The 17354-nt window shown below is 40.8% G+C and overlaps 2 protein-coding genes across 16 annotated transcripts in view; both read left to right on the top strand.

Annotated features, from left to right (window-relative positions):
• Positions 1 to 1838: 1838 nt before the first annotated feature.
• Positions 1839 to 3182, top strand: LOC130166391 (interleukin-8-like). Of its 2 annotated transcripts, none has more exons than XM_056371963.1 (4): positions 1839 to 2125; positions 2250 to 2382; positions 2536 to 2622; positions 2743 to 3182. In XM_056371963.1, the coding sequence occupies exons 1-4, from the start codon at positions 2059 to 2061 to the stop codon at positions 2750 to 2752; spliced, it is 297 nt and encodes a 98-aa protein (XP_056227938.1). In that variant the 5' UTR covers positions 1839 to 2058; the 3' UTR covers positions 2753 to 3182. The 2 variants fall into 2 exon arrangements, with proteins under 2 accessions (XP_056227938.1, XP_056227937.1); XM_056371962.1 differs by having other exon boundaries at positions 1840 to 2125; positions 2740 to 3182.
• Positions 3183 to 5237: 2055 nt separating this feature from the next.
• The window catches only part of camk2d2 (calcium/calmodulin-dependent protein kinase (CaM kinase) II delta 2), a 35156-nt gene continuing 23039 nt past the window's right edge, over positions 5238 to 17354 (top strand). For 7 of the 14 annotated variants that reach the window (XM_056371370.1, XM_056371367.1, XM_056371364.1 and 4 more), the window contains exons 1-2: positions 5240 to 5692; positions 8828 to 8922. In XM_056371370.1, coding sequence (XP_056227345.1) covers positions 5631 to 5692; positions 8828 to 8922 — 157 coding nt within the window. In that variant the 5' untranslated portion in view covers positions 5240 to 5630. Of the gene's footprint in view, positions 5693 to 8827; positions 8923 to 17354 lie in introns of all 14 variants that reach the window. The other 7 variants (XM_056371371.1, XM_056371365.1, XM_056371366.1 and 4 more) reach the window with 2 other exon arrangements.

Genomic DNA, 17354 nt, shown 5'->3' with positions numbered 1-17354 from the left:
AGCTGAAGCTGTGCTAGAAACAGGAAATTTCGGAATATCCAAACATCTATGTATCATGCTGCAGAAGAAGATTTCACAGAAGGCTACTTCCTCTGTGATACCATCAAGTTGCAGAGCTTGTTTCCTCTTTTGTGTGTGTGTGTGTGCGTGTGTGTGTGTGTGTGTGTGTGTGTGTGGGGCACCGATCATGCACTACAAAATGAAACTTCGCATATCTGTAACAGTAGCCTAATGAAAGTGTTCTTGATGATATACCATTTCTTTTGTTATGTATCTAAAGACATGAGATGCCATAAGTACACGGACCTGCTGAAACACATCTCTCTTCACTATATTTTCTATTTTAAAAATCATCTAATATTAGCACTCTGACCCCAGGGTAAGTCTGGGGAAAAACCAATACGTGGAAATGGTCATATGTTTCTTAATTCATGCTGGTCACATGCCATTACATGAAAATCACCACAATGATAAAGAAAACAGCAAAAAACATACATTTAAAAAACTTTCCGGCAAAGTTTATCACATCCTCTATTTAACTAAACAGGATATTCACATATACTTTTAATTTCTGTACAGTCTGACCAGTGATGACCACAAAAGGAAATGTGTTGTTCCCGAGGGGATATGCTTCCTAATCTTCTTAATCTTGATTATTTCAGTTCCTTTTTTTTTCTAAAGAAATAAAAAACTAAATTAAAACTGTCATGCTGTTAACAGACATAATCTTTTCTCCTGTCCAAAATCTTCCAATCAGCACGTATTGTTTAAGTGGTGCAACAACTCAAGCATTAGTCTAAAAACCACAAGATTGTCCCCCTTGTCAGAAGTTGGCCAATACTTCTCTTCTGCTCTGCAACAGTGATTTCAGTGGCGTCAGGGCTGTGATCAGATGCATGTTTGAGCTTGCTGAGGTTGTGTCAGGCTTTGATTCACTGGGATTTTTTGGCATGTCTCCCGGAGTTGCTTTAGATGTGTCAAAATCAATGAGTTAGCACTTGATGAGTTTACTCTGCGATAACGTGATTTCGGTCTATTAATGTCAAAAGTTCATTGTATTGTATTGTTGTCTATGTATTAAATTAAACTGCCGGATTATAAACTCAGTGTCAGACACCAGCTTTCTCCCTGTCTCTTTCTAAATGCCACAAGAATGCTTTAACACATTCTGTTAAGCATGTTAGTGCACATTAGGCTGGTGTGCATTGTCTGAATGTACAAAGTATTCACCTTGATGAACTTCAGCAATTATGTACTTGTGCAATAAAGGTGTTTGACACCCACTTGCCACTATTGAACTTTAACAGCAATAAATATGGCAATGCATGCTGAGCAGTGTTTTGAAATTCTTTGTTATTTTCTTAAAAAGTAGCTTTCAGAGTATGTGAAAAGTTCATGATTGGAATTGTACAACAAATGCCCCTTCCTGTTGGTGAAATTTTGGATGGCAAAACACATTTGTCAGCCACTCATTCACAGATTGCAACGAATGGTTAATTTTATTACATGTCATCCATGAATCAGTTACAAGTTGATCAATCTGTAGTTCATGAGATTGGTGTGCAATAAAGTGTTGACAGCAATAACATCATATACCTAATGTGTAAAGAATTTTTCTCAAGCATTCCTGTCACATCAATTGGTTTACAGTTTTTTAGTCACCGAGTTATTCAAAAGGATTATGCCGCATTAGTTATCTCTCCAGATATGTCACAGATGTCTTTTCTGCTCCTTGGACTGTAAATTCCCGCTCATGTGCAAACAATCCCAGGTTTCGCAACTTTAAGTAGCTTTGGAAATGACTCACTTCCAGGAGGAGACTATAAAAGGAGCCTTCCCTCAGCGCTAGATTCAAACAGCAGAGCGAGAAGGCAGCTGAGCAAAGAAAAAGGAAAGGTAGATGAGAGTAGGAGCTGAACAAGAAGAAGAAGAATAGAGCAGAATAGAAAACACCTTCCTCACTTTACATTTACATTCTTCAGTCTTCGTCAGAGGGCTTTCTGAAGGACATTTTTATCTTTTATTGGTTTCGTTGTTGCAGAATTTTCAAAGGGCAAAATGAAGAGCGGCAGAGTGATTGTCATTGCTATGATGGTGCTCCTGAACTCCCTGTCCATCAGTGAAGGTAAGATTATTTTGTTATTCGCCAAGTGAACTCTCACTACTTTGTTGTTGCTACAGTGCACATAGATGTACGAGCAATCACTGTTGCACTTGTGTGACCACATGTGACTCTTGTATCCTTACAGGGATGAGTCTGAGAAGCCTGGGAGTAGAGCTGCACTGCCGCTGCATCCAGACAGAGAGCAAACCCATTGGCCGCCACATTGCAAAGGTGGAACTGATTCCTGCCAACTCCCACTGCGAGGACACAGAGATCATGTAAGACCTCATTTCAAAGCCTTTGTCCCATCTAGATAGTGATGTTGTTGGTACTTTGAAATTTTGTCATTGTCCCTTGTTGGCTTTGGCATGAGGTTTTCATCAAAGTCTACTTGTCCTGACTGTGTCTCCGCATCTTGTTTGGTGTTGCAGTGCTACTCTGAAAAAGACAGGCCAAGAGGTCTGCCTAGACCCCGAGGCTCCCTGGGTGAAGAAAGTGATTCAGAAGATCATGTCCAAGTAAGTACAGGTCAATCATACAGTAGCTGGTAGTTAAACTGGATAATGTGACAGAAAATGTCCGAATCGCTTTTGAAACACAAACTAATGACTCTTTTGTGTTTCTTTTCTCTGCAGCAGAAGACGCTGAGCAGATGGCGAGTGACGTCTTTCAATGAGTCTGAGCCATTTATGGACAAATGAAAAGTACCCTAAAGTATTTGTTTGATCAGATGTCTGAGTCATCACCCTCATTTCATGTTAACACCAGGGGTCTGCTTGATGTCCTGATCAACTGTTGAAGTGGACAATAGAATTTACTCACTCGATTATGTTTGTATCAAACATGCAATTTTGTTAACAAGTCTCTTCTTGTTTGTATGTTACTTAAATATGTTATAGCCACAACTCTTTATGGCAATTTTGGCTGCTCCTAGCAGTCCAGTAATACAGATTAGATTACTCCTCTTTTGTCGCTTATTTATGTCTTTAGCATTATTTATTGATGTATTTATGAAATGTATCTATAATATCTATATGGCCTATTGATCAAAATAAAAAAGATCATTTGAAATTGAAAATGGAATTGCTTTATTTTGTCTTTCATAAATATTATTAGTTAGACTTTCATGTCATATGTCATTTGCAAGGATGAGATTGTCAATATCAATCGAGCATTTCAGCTAAATAACCAACAATATGCACAGTAATTAAAAAACCAAGTAAACAAGACGAATTGAAGGAAATATGTTCCCTAATGCTTTACTTGACAATTTTACAATTGACACTGTAATCACACTGTATGATCGCTATCATCACTCTCATCTCTCATCACTGTAATGACACTGTACACTGTAATTGGAAAGATATTCTCAAATATAGATCATTAACTACTGTCCAATGACTAAAACACAAAAATAGCTAATAATGCAATATTCTAGCAATAAAAGTTATTCAAAGCTCATGAAGAAGTGCTTGAAGTTTGCACCAGATTAACTGAATTCCACTTCCTCTTAGTACTTCCTTACTGGACTGTTACGTCACTCTAGTCAACATTACAGAGCTAAACCATATGATGACAGATACCTGTTTATCTTGCCACCGGGACTTTCCCTGAGTTTATTCTCACGTGGATAAATAAACCTCTGTGTGAATGTGAAGGTGGTTCAGCTTCAAAATGTAAGTTCCCCCTCTGCCAAGTTAATTGAACTTAGATATAAGCATATTAAGAGACCGTGAAAGCCACTAAAACACTGGAATCAGAAAAATTATTTGTGATGTCCACCTCTAAATTAAACTCAAGAAAACAAGTTCAAACTTAAGTTTTAACTTAATCTAGGATTTTAAATTGGAACAACTTTTGTTCACTCACACTGACAACTGTTATAAATTTGTGTTTTTATTTCCAGTTTCTAGTTTGATGGATTATGGCTTCATTTGACGTGAAGAATTTACAGCTGCGGCTGAACAAACCACATAGTAGCCAACAACTCTTACTTCAAAGACAATGGGCCAGTTTCACAGACAAGGCTTAAACCTAGTCCCAGACTAAAATGCCTGTTTGAGCTGTCTTAACTCAAAGTGACTTGCAGAGACTTATCTTAAAGTAGTCCGGGATTTTGCCTGTTCTGAATTGAATTAAAACAACTATAAAAGGGAAACTTAGAGCAACTCTAGGACTAAGTTTAAGATTAAATGAATCCTTTTCAGGTTCAACTTCTGCTTAGTTGGCTAGGGAGCATGAACTGTCTGGAATGTCTAAATGAAGATGAGCACTACCGAGGTCAGCCAGACAAGCACTTGTGGACAAGAGTAATCCATTAAATTACTTTGACGAAATAACCTTTCGAGACCACTTTCGAGTATACAAACAAAATGCATTAGACACTGCAACATCTCTTTCTCAGCCAATTTATACAGAGATATGAAGTGGTGTTCTTGAAGAAATGACAATAAGAAATCACACTTTGCAGCTGTGTCTTGATACTTTTGATACATTAGGTACACAGACTTGCATACCTCTTTAAAAAAGTTAATGCCATAAATGCTATAGTTTTACCAGACAGAACTATTCTACACACAAAACTATTAAATTCAGGTGAATTCCTACTTATAAGTCACGAATGAAGTAAGGCAACCAACTTTACTGCTGCTGTGATTAGCAAATATTCTCACAAAGGTGTTGTCACTGATACTTCACTACAAATCAACAGCTACAACTGTGAGAAAACATGTAAAAAACTGATCAATAATACAATCCCTTACATCTTCTAGCCTAGCTTGAATAAACAATTTACTGAACGCTTAATGAATCTACTTCTTTTAGCCCCTAGCTCCAGAGCCTATAGTGTGGTTCTCTGTATGTGTGCATGGTAAATTTCATTTTAAATAAACAAATCTGGTCATTTTCTTTTCTTTTCTTTTCTGGTAGCTTTTTTTATTTTAATATAACATACCTTTGATGTAAAGGTATGCTATATTAAAATACGTATATGGTACTGTTGTTAATATTTACAATAAAACTTGTACGGTTATTATTATTATTATTATTATTATTATTATTATTATTATTATTATTATTATTATTACTGGCTTGTGTGAAGATGCAGGCAAAGGGGCGGGACTGAGCCCACAGCCGGGGGTAGGTGCGGTAGTGCGGCGTCTGTGGCGCGCAGAGAGACAACACTCACAGCGCTGGGTGGACACACGCCACATACCGACATGCACACAAAATGCTGCGTCCACGAGCTGTGACTAACTGCTGCATGTGAAGAAAATAAAAGAAAGAGCAAACGACAACGCCGGAAGCCCCCCTTGCCCACACTGAAGCACTCGCGCAGGCAGTGTTTTGCCGCAGAAGTCATCCCACCAGAGCTCTCGCCGATGCGTTTCAGCTGTGCATGAATCCCTCCGTTTGGCTTGCAGGTCCAGGACAAAACCGGGCGGTGCTGACGACTGTGTGTGGTGGATACTGTTTGTGAGTGCACCTTATCCGCTTCTCCTCACACCCCCTTGGCAACTCCTTCAGGATGGCGTTAACGATCTGCACGAGATTTACCGACGAATATCAGCTGTTCGAGGAGCTGGGGAAGTAAGGAAGCATGTTTTTTTTTTTTTTTTTTATCATCTGGCATCATCCCTGTATGAAATATCACCCTGTTATGCAATAGGCCGCCTTGGCTTAAGGACGCGGATTCCGGGCTCTTGTGTGTGTCTGTGCGTTTTTTGTGTGTGTGAGTGTGCTTGCGCGCGCTGCTGATAGTGTAGCCTTGAAACATATGATGCAGGGTGGCTAAAAACGCTACCATGTAGGCTATCATGCAGGCCTGTGCGGTGGCATCCTATTTGTTTTAATGCTACATTTGTAGCCCTGCTTACGTTTTGTGATTACGAAAGAAGATGTCGAGTCGAGCGTGTCGTCATTCGCCTCCATCCTGTGCAGCCACTGATGTTGCATCTCGGCATTTGGGGTGCCACAGGAGGGCGAGGAACTCCCGGGTTGTAAATTGAACTGGGGTGAAATGCATCGGGTGGGGTGTTCGGGGGTTAAATGGTGAGATTTGGTAACCCACCTCCTTCCTCTATACCCCCGTCCATCAACCCCACCTCCCTCCCTTCCTCCCCCCAGCGTGACAGAAATACACACTCTGTAATGCGACAGCATGTAGTCGGCGATGACACATTCCCCAGCCAAGCACCGAGCTGCGGTCAATTATCAGACACAGGCAGGGAATTCCTCACCCCTGAGAGAGAGAGAGACAGAGAATGGGAGTGAAAGATCCGCACGTACCTGCATGTGTGTGTGTGTGTGTGTGTGTGTGTGTGTGTGTGTGTGCGTGTGCGTGCGTGCGCCCATCCATAGATTCATGGATGTGTATTGTACCAGTTCTTAAGAGCGTGTGTCTATAGGTTTACATGTATGTCTGTATGTGTGTATGTGTACAGGCTATTTATGTGGTCGCTGCCTGACCTGCAGTTTGCCCAGCACCCTGTGGTCAGTGTACACAGTCCCAGATGTGTGCAGCCTGGGTTGACGTTCAGCCAAAGCAGAGAGAGATACAGTGGATATAAGTGTACTCCCAGTTACCCACTGTCTCCCACTTACTGTAGGAATCGATCTCCCATCACCGCCCCTGATGGAAGCCTGTGTTTCTAGTGAGGAAGAGGAAATCGCCTCTGCAGCCTCAGCCTCCTGCCTTTGTGATCATCCTGTGTTCATCTTACACCATCTGTCATTAATAATGCAGCCATATTGCTTTTGTAGTACCTTTTAACTCACCTGATCCCTTTACTGTGTGCAGCACCGTTTTCCCCTCACACTGACATACAGTCTAGCCACATTCTTTTTGACCAGATATCCGGGATATTGTTAATGTTTCAATCACCTCGAGATTATTGTTTCAAAAGATATATACATGCTGTAAAATGTTGGAAAAAGGCAATAAGGGGATGTCATAAAATATACTGATAAATTAAGATTCAACACTTAAAGGACCATAACATACTTTATATTTCCTGTGATCTTCAGTGAAATTAAAGGAGACAATCATTCAGATTTCTAAGACATATCAGCATCGGTTTCAAAATGGTAATATCAAATGACTATTTAAAAAAAATGTGCTCAAGATGATGATATTTAGTGTCATATCAGTTTGTGACCTTTGGTCACCCATGAACCCCTTCTCTGCATCCCTGTGCAAACATATTTTTATCTTTGAGAAGCATTTTATGTAATTACATAATCAGATGTTCCAAGCTAGTCATGTACAGTGTACGCCATCTAATTTTGGAACCATATTTGACTTGACTTAAAAAAAACACAACCTTCCTCATTGCAGATGGCCTTGGCTGCTAACACTGCACCTTGCTCTGGCTTTTCTTTTACACACAAAAGCACAGGTACTTTAACTGTGCCGTTATTGTACGTTATATCATGTTGGACTGTACAGACTCATTTTACAGACACAGTCAGCATATGCATTTCACAGTGCCATGCTGCCCAACTATGCAGGATAGTGTAGTGAACTTCTTATGTAACATGTTATGCTATGATCATTTCCTTTACCAAATCCCCTATAAATTAGAGGTAAGCTTTAGTGGCAAGCTGCTCACTCCAGAGGATGTTAGATAACGTGATCATGATACACATTTCTATACACATAGCAGTAGCTAGTGATTACATTGGCACAAAGCTTAAGTTATTTCTCATATTGTAACCAAATAATGTAACACTGTGTGCTAACGACATGCTACAGTTGTCAGCTATAAGAAGTGAAGTAAGTGAAAGAGCAGGGTTCATTTAAGGTAATGAGCATTCTCAGCTTTGTCTGTCTTGTGTCTGTATCCAAGTGCTTCTAACTGTTTGTGATATCTCTGATGTTGTCTGGAGCTCGACGGGAATTCGCTGCTGAAGGGAACAGATTGGATTTGAAAGAAGAGGCATGCACACGGACAGAGATGGAGGTTGAATAGTAAAGCGGCCTGCATGGCTGCAGAGCGGAGTGGAGCTGAGGCGGACCGCTCCATGGTTGCATTTAGAGATGAGAGATGCAGCACTCAGCTCTTCTCCTCCCTCAAATATAGCTGACCTAGTTTTTTGATCTTCATACATGTGCCTGACACACCAAAACACGGCTGAAACAATAGTGGGCTGGTAGGCACATTTGTTTGGTGTTAGTGGTCTCCTGTAGTGATGAGGACAATGTGTACTGTAGGTGTGGTGTGTGAGTGGGTTTGTGTGCTGCATTGCTGCTGCATTTAGACTTTTGTATATATTTATGTGAAAATGTGACTGTAAAAGATCAAATTTGAGCTCAACCACATTTGTATTTAGTCATCTATGACATCTCAGGATTGTTTCACCGAGGAAGGTTATTTGTTAAGCCAGGCTTATTTCAGTAAATCAGAAAACCCTTTTTTATGAAGCAGCTTTAAATAAGTTACCATGGAAACATCTCCCTCCAGACTTGTAGTCACAAACTGCAACGAATGTCAGATTTATGATAATTTGACACAGGCCCCCATTATTGGCAAATTAAAAAGAAGAAGCCAGACCATTTTCAATTTAAAGTATCTGGTTCAAGCTTTTTAAAATAAACCACTTCTTTTCTGGGCCCCCTGTTTTGAAACACCTGTCTGTTTGTACATTGGTCGGTATAGATCATACTTCATATTGTTGCATTGACCTTTTTGAATACGCATCTCCCTGTGTGTGTATTCATTTCAGGGGAGCATTCTCTGTGGTCAGGAGGTGCGTGAAGATCTCCTCTGGACAGGAGTATGCTGCCAAAATCATCAACACCAAGAAGCTTTCTGCCAGAGGTAGGAAACACAAACACACATGTAAACATGTACAGAAACACACAACACACATGAGCAAAAAAAAAAAAAAAATTCCACAAATGTCACTGAGTTATGTGTGGATGAGCTGTTAACATTACTGCCCCTGAAATAGACTTTGGGGCAACGGGAAATTTTGAAATATCCAAACATCTACGTATCATGCTACCGAAGAAGATTTCACAGAAGGCTACTTCCTCTGTGATACCATCAAGTTGCAGAGCTTGTTTCCTCTTTTGTGTGTGTGTGTGTGTGTGTGTGTGTGTGTGTGTGTGTGGGGGGGGGGGGGGGGGGGGGGGGGGGTGAAAGTCAGAGAGTCAGACAGGGACACAGGAGCAGGCACTCATCTGGATTTTGGGTGTTCACAGAAGAAATGGGAAAAATATGTCAACTGATTGCCTGCTTGCATTTTTTGTTCCATGTAGTACGTGTCCCGTTTTGTGTTATTCATATCTGTCCTTTGGTTTTCTATGTAAATGTTTGTCACATGCAACCTTGTGAGTGTGTGAGTGTGTGAGTGTGTGTGTGTGTGAGTGTGTGAGTGTGCCTGCCTGCCTGCCTGTGTGTGCATGTGTTGCGTATTGATTCAGGGCTCTGGCTGGTCTTGTCGTCCCAGGGGCAGATCTCTTGCGAAGCCGACCCAGTTCTTTCACATCCGTCACTGTAATTGTAGCCGCTGGCCTGGTTGCTTGAGGCCTGGGACCCACACACATATTCACACACACATACACACATACACACATATGTGCACGTGCAAGCACACGAATGACCCAGGAACCGCCAAAAGCATATCCGTGATTACTAACCAATGGTGTTTTGTGCCTTTTGCTGTTCGTCCTTCTCTTCAGCCAATAGCGTGCTCTGTCAGTGTTTGCTTACTTGTGATAACCAATGACTGCTGTCCTACCACACAAGGAGTCAGGCCAGTGAGATGTGAGCTGAGCTCTCTCACTGAAATTTTATTGTTTACAATTTATTGGAAATTACCTTGGGTGTTTTGCACATGTTGCCTATAGTTTGATTGTGATGATGCAAATTTATGGTTTGTTATAGTGCTGTAGTATGTGTGTATTAACAAGCAACCCCCTCCCCCTTTGCAGTATTTTACCTTTCATTCCTTTCCAGCAGCTCCCAGTGTCCCTCCTCCTCAGCATCCTCCCTCCATGTTCTCTGCTCTTATGCATTTGCTCCTCTTCCCTATTTCGCATTTTCCTTTTCTTCCTCTTTCATTTCTGTTCTCTCTCTTTTTTTATGATATACAAGACACTGTTAATATTTCTCACCAGGTCCCTCTTCCCACTAATACCTCACCATCTATCCCTGCCTTCCCTCCTCCATCGCTCTGTTTCTTATCTCTTCCTTTCTTTGCTCCCCTCACGCTGCGTGTCTCTTCTGTTTGCTTTCCTCTCGCTTCCCTCACCCAATTCTTTGCTCTTTCCCTCCTTCTGTCTCTCTTCTGCCCATGCTGACCCTCCCGCTTGCTGAATGCAGTGTCGGTAATAGACACCTCGGCAGACGGATCAGTGTCTCACCACTTGCGTGCTGGGATAGATTTTCCAAAAATACTGCGAAGGGTTATCTCACCACATATGCATGTGGGTCTGCGGATTCAAACACACACACACACACACACACACACACACACACACACACACACACACACACACACACACTCTCTTTCCTGTGTGTGTGTATGTGTGTGTGTTTGTGTGTATAGAGGTTTACATACCGTGCATGCTGGCGTGTCAGATATGGTCTTACCCTCTTTCAGCGATAAGCTCTAGAATTGCAACTCTGATTCCCTTCTCTCTGGAAGGATCATGACCTCCCCCCAACCCCACTCCACCACTGTGTGTGTGTGTTCGGTGTTTCTGGTTATGCATGCACATGTGTGCATTTTGCCTATAGGACCAATCACAATCCTGCAATCTGCAATCCTGATTATGCAGCATTTCATTAAGAGCAGCAGATGAGTCAGTGAATGAGAGGAAGCAGTGTAGAGAGAGAAAATAAGAGAGAGGAAGATAAGGATGGGAGGCAGAGGGAGGGAGACAGATAATCAGAGAGAGAAAGAGAGGAAAGTCAGCAGTGTGTGTGTGTATGTGTGTGTGTGTCCCTCACAGCACTTGAATATTTGTCCTTTCCCTTCATGCATGCTTCAATGTGCTGTCACTATAACTCTGTCTGCTATCTTTTGTCACTTTGTATTTGCTTGTGATGTGCTATTGGCGTACGTGAGTGTGCATGTGCTTGTGTGTCTGTAATCCCTCATCTGTTTGTGTGCGTGTGTTTGTGCACGTGAATGCCCTTGTTTGTGTATCTGTGTACTCGCCTCATTGCTGGCTATGTGACCCTTTCCGCTTGTCTTAACAGTTGGGTAGATTTGCAGCGCTGAATCCATTACAGTAAAGATGTTTTGAATAAAAAAAAGGCCTAGAGAAGGCAGCTGTGGAAATATTACATTGCACTGTGGGAGTGACATAGGGTGAATGAATAAGCATTCACAAGGAGGGAGGAATCAACAGATTTAATAATATCTGTTTTGATGCTGATGCTAATGACGCCTTTCATTCTCTTACCCCCATTTTTTATCTTATCTGGACTCTTATCCCTAATTCTCTGTAAGTGAACCATGGTGATAACATCACCATCAGTTTTGCAGAGACCTCATCATCATCATTGTTCATGGCTTGATGTCATTCCAGTCCACTGATTCGTAACTGACCCTCCTTCAGAGTGGACAGTTTCTGCAGTAATTGTGGTGTGCCATTGTTATTTTTGTAACGTGGAGGTGTCATGGTAACAGAGATGATAGCTGTTGCCAAGGTGTAAGCAAGTCTGCCTCAGTGTTACACATATAGATAGACACAGATAAGTATGAGTATGTGTGCATGTTTTCTTTCTGCATATCGTTCCCCTTTCTCTCGCTTTCCTTCATTAGGCAAGATAAAGATTTGTCTTCCCTCCTGCTTTCCTTTCCCTCTTTTGTCGTTTTTATTCCTGCGTTCCTCCCGTGTCACTGTGACACTGTGTTGCCTCACTTTGAAGTGAAAGGAAGGAGCGAGAGGAGAGACAGAGCTGTGATTGTGGGAGAGAGACAGAAAAATGGGAGGGTAGGGAAGGAAGGAGGGATCAGTGGGAAGAAGGGGGATCACATGACTCACTGGGTACTTGAAGGCTAAAAATAAATGTTGGTCACTCTCTCTTTCTCTCTCTCTCTCTCACAGACACACACACACACACACACACACACACACACACACACAGTATTGAAGATATATCGTTGAAAGGAGCCAGGTTTTGGGTTTCAGCCGATGCTCACCTGTCTGGCCAAGCAGATGCGCATAGGGAGACTGGGACTATAGGAGGGGTGTTTGTGTGCTTCTATAGTATCCATGGGTATGTGTTCTTTTCTGCATTATTGGATTAATCTCCAAGCATTTTATGGTGATATACAAGGTGTTTAACAGCTACCCCCAAACTGAATGACAGTTTCCATAAAATAATCAGATGAAATTATGCAGTTGTTTGAAACCAGTCCTCCCTTCTACTTTTCAAATCAATCAACCAGAGAAAAGTCAGTGTCAGAGTAAACCCCCAGTGGCCTCTCTGTAGAAAAACTGCTCAATCAGTTCACATTTAGTAAGATATAACATTACGCCTGACATTGACAAAAACATCTGAAATCAAGGTCCTCTAGATTTCTGCCAAAGCTTTCAGCAGCATCTCTTATCCCTGGATTCATCCTCTGCAGCAGATGGAATTTGTTCAACGATGACAGCTGAACCATCTCCATGACAACTGAGCAAATGACTGATATCACTGATAAAGACCATTAGGAGATGTAGCTGAAAGCTTTTCTTTTTTTTTCTTTTTTCAAACTACTATTTTTAAGGTCAAGAATGAACTGTCCCCCCCAGCACTGACATGTGGCAATGGCGTGGCGTAATGACACCTGACTAATACCGGAAAGTTTTTACTCTTAAGACAACATTAGCTTCACAGACTGACAAAACAAGCTACTTCATGATGTGCTTACAGGTTTGACTTGGAGATTTTTGTCATTTACACTCAACAGTCACCTTTAGCTAGCCATGAAATACCTGCCTGAAAACAATGTGATGTAATCAGCTGGATTGTTTACCTAGAAGAAGACTCACCACTCTAAACTAAAGTTTCATTGTTATATTCTTTAACATTAATCCTCTTTAATGAAAAGATTCAGCTGGCAAAAATCAGCAGTCACCAGATAAAACTTTCAGCTCTTAAAACGTTGTTAATAATGTAAACTGTAATCAAAACTGCAGCTGTTGCATTTTTAAAATGTCAGGGTTTCGATGTAAAAACGATTGATTGTTGAGCCTTGAAAGAACCTTCAGTATGACTAACAAGGGTAATGGACTCTGCAGAAAGCGAGGGCATTCTTAATTACAGAGTAGTGCATCCGCCTCTGTCTTCTCCTACCTCTTTCTCTCTCACTTTTTTTCACTCTGCCTTTTGTATGTCCTTTTCAACCTATGATTTTTCTTTTTTTTTAATGACCTTTCCCTCCCTTACAATCTTCCCCCGTTCTGTCCTCCCTCCTGTTCTTCCTTCCTCACATCACCTCTGGCATCCTTGCAGTCTGTGAATTTCATAATGACAATCCTAAGTCTGGTCTCCCTTCCTCGAGTGTTTACAGTTCATGGCATTGCAGTCTTTATCAGAATGGTTCACATGTGAAACAAGAAACAGCTGTGAAACAGCAATATATATACAGATGTCGAAAGCTGAACAGACAAATGTGTTTTTGTATGTGTTGTTTTAGTTTCCCAGAAAAACCATATCAAGAGCATGAGCACTTATTAAAATGTTTATCAAAGTGATGTCAACAGTTGTTGATCTGTTCCTTTAAACATTGAACAGATGGAGATGGATGCTGTAGATGCATCTAGCACCGGTGCCATAAGGCTGCGAAAACATTTTCCATTTCTAAAACATCACCTGGAGATATTAGATGTGATCGTCAGTACTACTTCACGACTTCTCCTTTTCAGATGTCCAATTTTTGCTCTGATGCTCCAAAATCTAGCAGACTTAAATCAGAAGCAGAAGAGGTAGAGATAGCAGTTTTCCTGCCTAAAGTAGCTGCAGTATAGGCAGGGGATGCAGTGTAGCAGCAACATCCTACTGTTATTACATTAAGGCTTTCCTCACCTTTATGTAAAAGACAAAGCTGGATGGAAAATCTCTAGGGGCTTGTTGGAAGGCATTGTGGGTAAATGCAGGAACATGAAGATGTGAAGGTGAAGGTGGCGTTTTCCTGTAAGTATTAAGAGCAACAGTGGTGTGCTGTTTGCACACTTTAATGTGCATATAGTTGCATAGTTATATTAAGCAATGTAGGCTATTTGCCTTCCGCACAGACATAGCAGGTTGCTATGGCAGCTCTTGTTAGTGATGACTTTGACTGCCTTTTTTTTCTATCTATGAAGTTATTGAGAATTTTAACTGTTTTTATTACTGCTGTTTAAATAGCAGACATGATATTCTCAAGAACAATAGCATATACTGTGATAATGGGTACAGCATTTTGGTAACTTGGTTGCTGCCAATGCTCTGCAGCACACACACTAAATGTTACCTCAGTAATGGAGCCATAATCATAATAAAGAGCCCCTCTAATGGTAGGGCTTCATCTCTGCATTCAAATCTGTAGCTTTGTGTGTATATATAGCGTATGTGATTAGAAATATGTCTCTATGTTTAGTTCTGTGGTCAGGATGTCTCCTGGATTAGAGCACTTTTACATAATGTGTAGTACATAGTCTAATGTGTGTGTCTGTATTACACTGGATAAGATAAAGGCAGGCATTACCGTATGTTATGAGACTCCCAGCAATACTCCAGGGGCAGTTTTATCTCTGACACCAGCCACCTTTTGTTTCTCCTTTGAGGAGAAAGCAAGGGAGTTATCAGTCTCATAATTCTTCCTCTGTTGGGAACCAGCGGAGGGTGACGGTGTCTCAGCGTCCTGGATGGTTTCATTAGACCCCTGGGTTCTGCGGGGGGTCGAATGGAAACGTATGGAGGAGGACTACTTAGCTGCTGGCCACAGAGGATGTTACATTCAACCCACTACATCTTTTTAATTAAAACTCTTAATTAAATTGAAGCAGAGCAATTGCAGCACCCTGTTGCAGTGTGTATGGTGGGTGAATTCGTGTGGATTAGGTTTAGGACATCAACCGAGGTTTATTCTAATCATCAATTCAATTATTGATTGTTTAAACAGATTGATTGAACTGTGCTTAATATCACAAGTTCCCACAGGATGTTTTTCAAACTGCTCATCCTGTTTGACCAACAGTGAAAAGTATGAAACAGATTACATTTGAAAAGCTGCAATGAACAAAAAACTTTACTTTACTTTCCAATTCAGCCCTGTTCCAAAAATAAGTTGGTATTGGTCCGGCTAATGGCTGTTAATATATTTGTTGTGGAAAAGAACAGATCAGCCAGTGTTATGCTTATGCTATATCAGTGTGGGACCATAAACCCATTTTGTTCTTTTCCTTTAGTGTGTGTGTGTGTGTGTGTGTGTGTGTGTGTGTGTGTGTGTGTGTGTGTGTGTGTGTGTGTGTGTGTGTGTGTGTGTGTGTGAGTGAGTTTTATGTGTCAGTGAAATGAGTGTTAGGACAATATTATGTGAGTGATTTATTAATGAGGAGAGAAATCTGATGACCACAATAAGTTGGTCAAGCTGAGTGAAGATACAAAGCAGGTATATATAAGATGTTTAAAGTTCATCCTCTTTGTCTAACTCTTTTTTTGTGTGTGTATTTAAGTACCGTTCTCTGTGAGGTGTTTGTTCTGTCTCTATTTCTGTCCCTGTCTCATGCTTTTTTGTTTTAGCTTTCTATGTCTGCCTGTGTCTTCTCTGTCTGTCCCTAAATTTGGTAGCGTTAGACTTACAGGACGTCAAACTACAAAAAGCCAAAGAAATCACACACATACACACAGAGCACTACACCCTGCTGCAGTGCGGTTGCAGACGTGACACAACAGAAACTGACAGAAAAACAAGCAGCAGGAGAGAGAGAGAGACAGAAGGGGAAATAGAGGTGGGGGTCTGTTGGGGTCACATTTCGAAATTTGGAATTTGTCTTGTGACGGCAGTGATTTGCAGTGTTTAGACAATTTGTAAGCAACTTTTAATTTCATCACTCTGAAATGCAATCAAACAGGTCTCTGGAACTGGAAGGTTTCTCTTGAACGGACGATGTCTTCCTGACTTCTTAAAAGTGCATTAAAACTTGAAACAGACCACAAAAATGACAGATACAACAACATGTTGGCGAATACTTTATAGTAGCTAATAACAAATCCATCCTTTATTTGGGTTTTCATACCGACTGAAGGAAAGGAAGGAAGGGCTGCAGCAGGAAAAATCAGCATGGAAGGATGATTCAAGTCAAATAAAACAATCAAGTCTACAGAATGGTGTCTGTGTCCATTGAAGCCTCTTACCTTTTCAGGGGCTTACTCTGCAATAAGGATCACTTCCCTGTAGGCCTACATTGTTTTCTCTATGCTCTATAGTAACATTAATATTAATAATTTTACAATATAGTATTATCGTCCTTAAACAAATAAACACATGCTCTTCAGTAGAGGATTAAAATGGTTGCTTTTTTATCATTCATTTTCTCTTCTTGGTAAAACCAGTTTCTCTGATAACTGGTTTATGGCAGAAAATATGCTGTTTTCACCAGCTTTAATTTTTTAACAAGAACTGTTAGCTCAGTATTGCAACAGTTTCTTATCTCATTATGTGTTACAGTTATTACTCAAGTGGTCAGAATTACCCAGAACTTTGTTACCTTGAAAAAATGCAATTTTTATGAGTAAGAAGGAATTTCCATGAAAAGTTAGATAAAGATATGTATGAGGAACTCTTAACTCAGCCTGCAGAATTTCTGTAGAAATGTAGTTCTTGATGAAGTAATGTTCAGTATGACTGCACTTAGCATGTGTCAGGCTGGTTGACTTACTAGCATAGACATACAATGACAAGTGGACTGTCATAAATATGGTATGAAGTTTGAAATCCTAATCTGGGCAGCACAGAGGCTACATACTTTGAATGCTGACGCCAAGAAATAGATTGTTTTAGACAAGATGGTTTATGACATGACAAATGCAAGAGGTCAGTGTCCCACAGCCTGCAAAGCAGCTGACAGAGATGCACCACTCAGCACATTTAAGTAGGTTCATATGAGAGATGTGTGTTCAGCTTTTGAATATTTAAATATGCTGCATCCATAATAAAGTAATACATCACAACTACAGAAACATTTGAGACAGTTTTGCGTGCCATGAGCTAACAAGGTGATTACTAAAACTCTTCCTGTGGCTACTGTAAGATTTGACAG

This window comes from Seriola aureovittata, chromosome 3, assembly GCF_021018895.1.
Source record: "Seriola aureovittata isolate HTS-2021-v1 ecotype China chromosome 3, ASM2101889v1, whole genome shotgun sequence".
NCBI classification, from domain to species: Eukaryota; Metazoa; Chordata; class Actinopteri; order Carangiformes; family Carangidae; genus Seriola; species Seriola aureovittata.
The sequence above is the reverse complement of the archived record's forward strand: the minus strand, read 5'-3'. Positions and strand labels throughout refer to the sequence as shown.

What these genes read in the sequence shown, in the direction of transcription:
- LOC130166391 (XM_056371962.1), top strand. Translation starts at nt 2,059, where the DNA reads ATGAAGAGCGGCAGAGTGATTGTCATTGCTATGATGGTGCTCCTGAAC. An exon ending in CTCCCTGTCCATCAGTGAAG is followed by an intron (nt 2,126 to 2,249) that starts GTAAGATTATTT and finishes GTATCCTTACAG; the next exon opens with GGATGAGTCTGAGAAGCCTG. An exon ending in TGCGAGGACACAGAGATCAT is followed by an intron (nt 2,383 to 2,535) that starts GTAAGACCTCAT and finishes TTGGTGTTGCAG; the next exon opens with TGCTACTCTGAAAAAGACAG.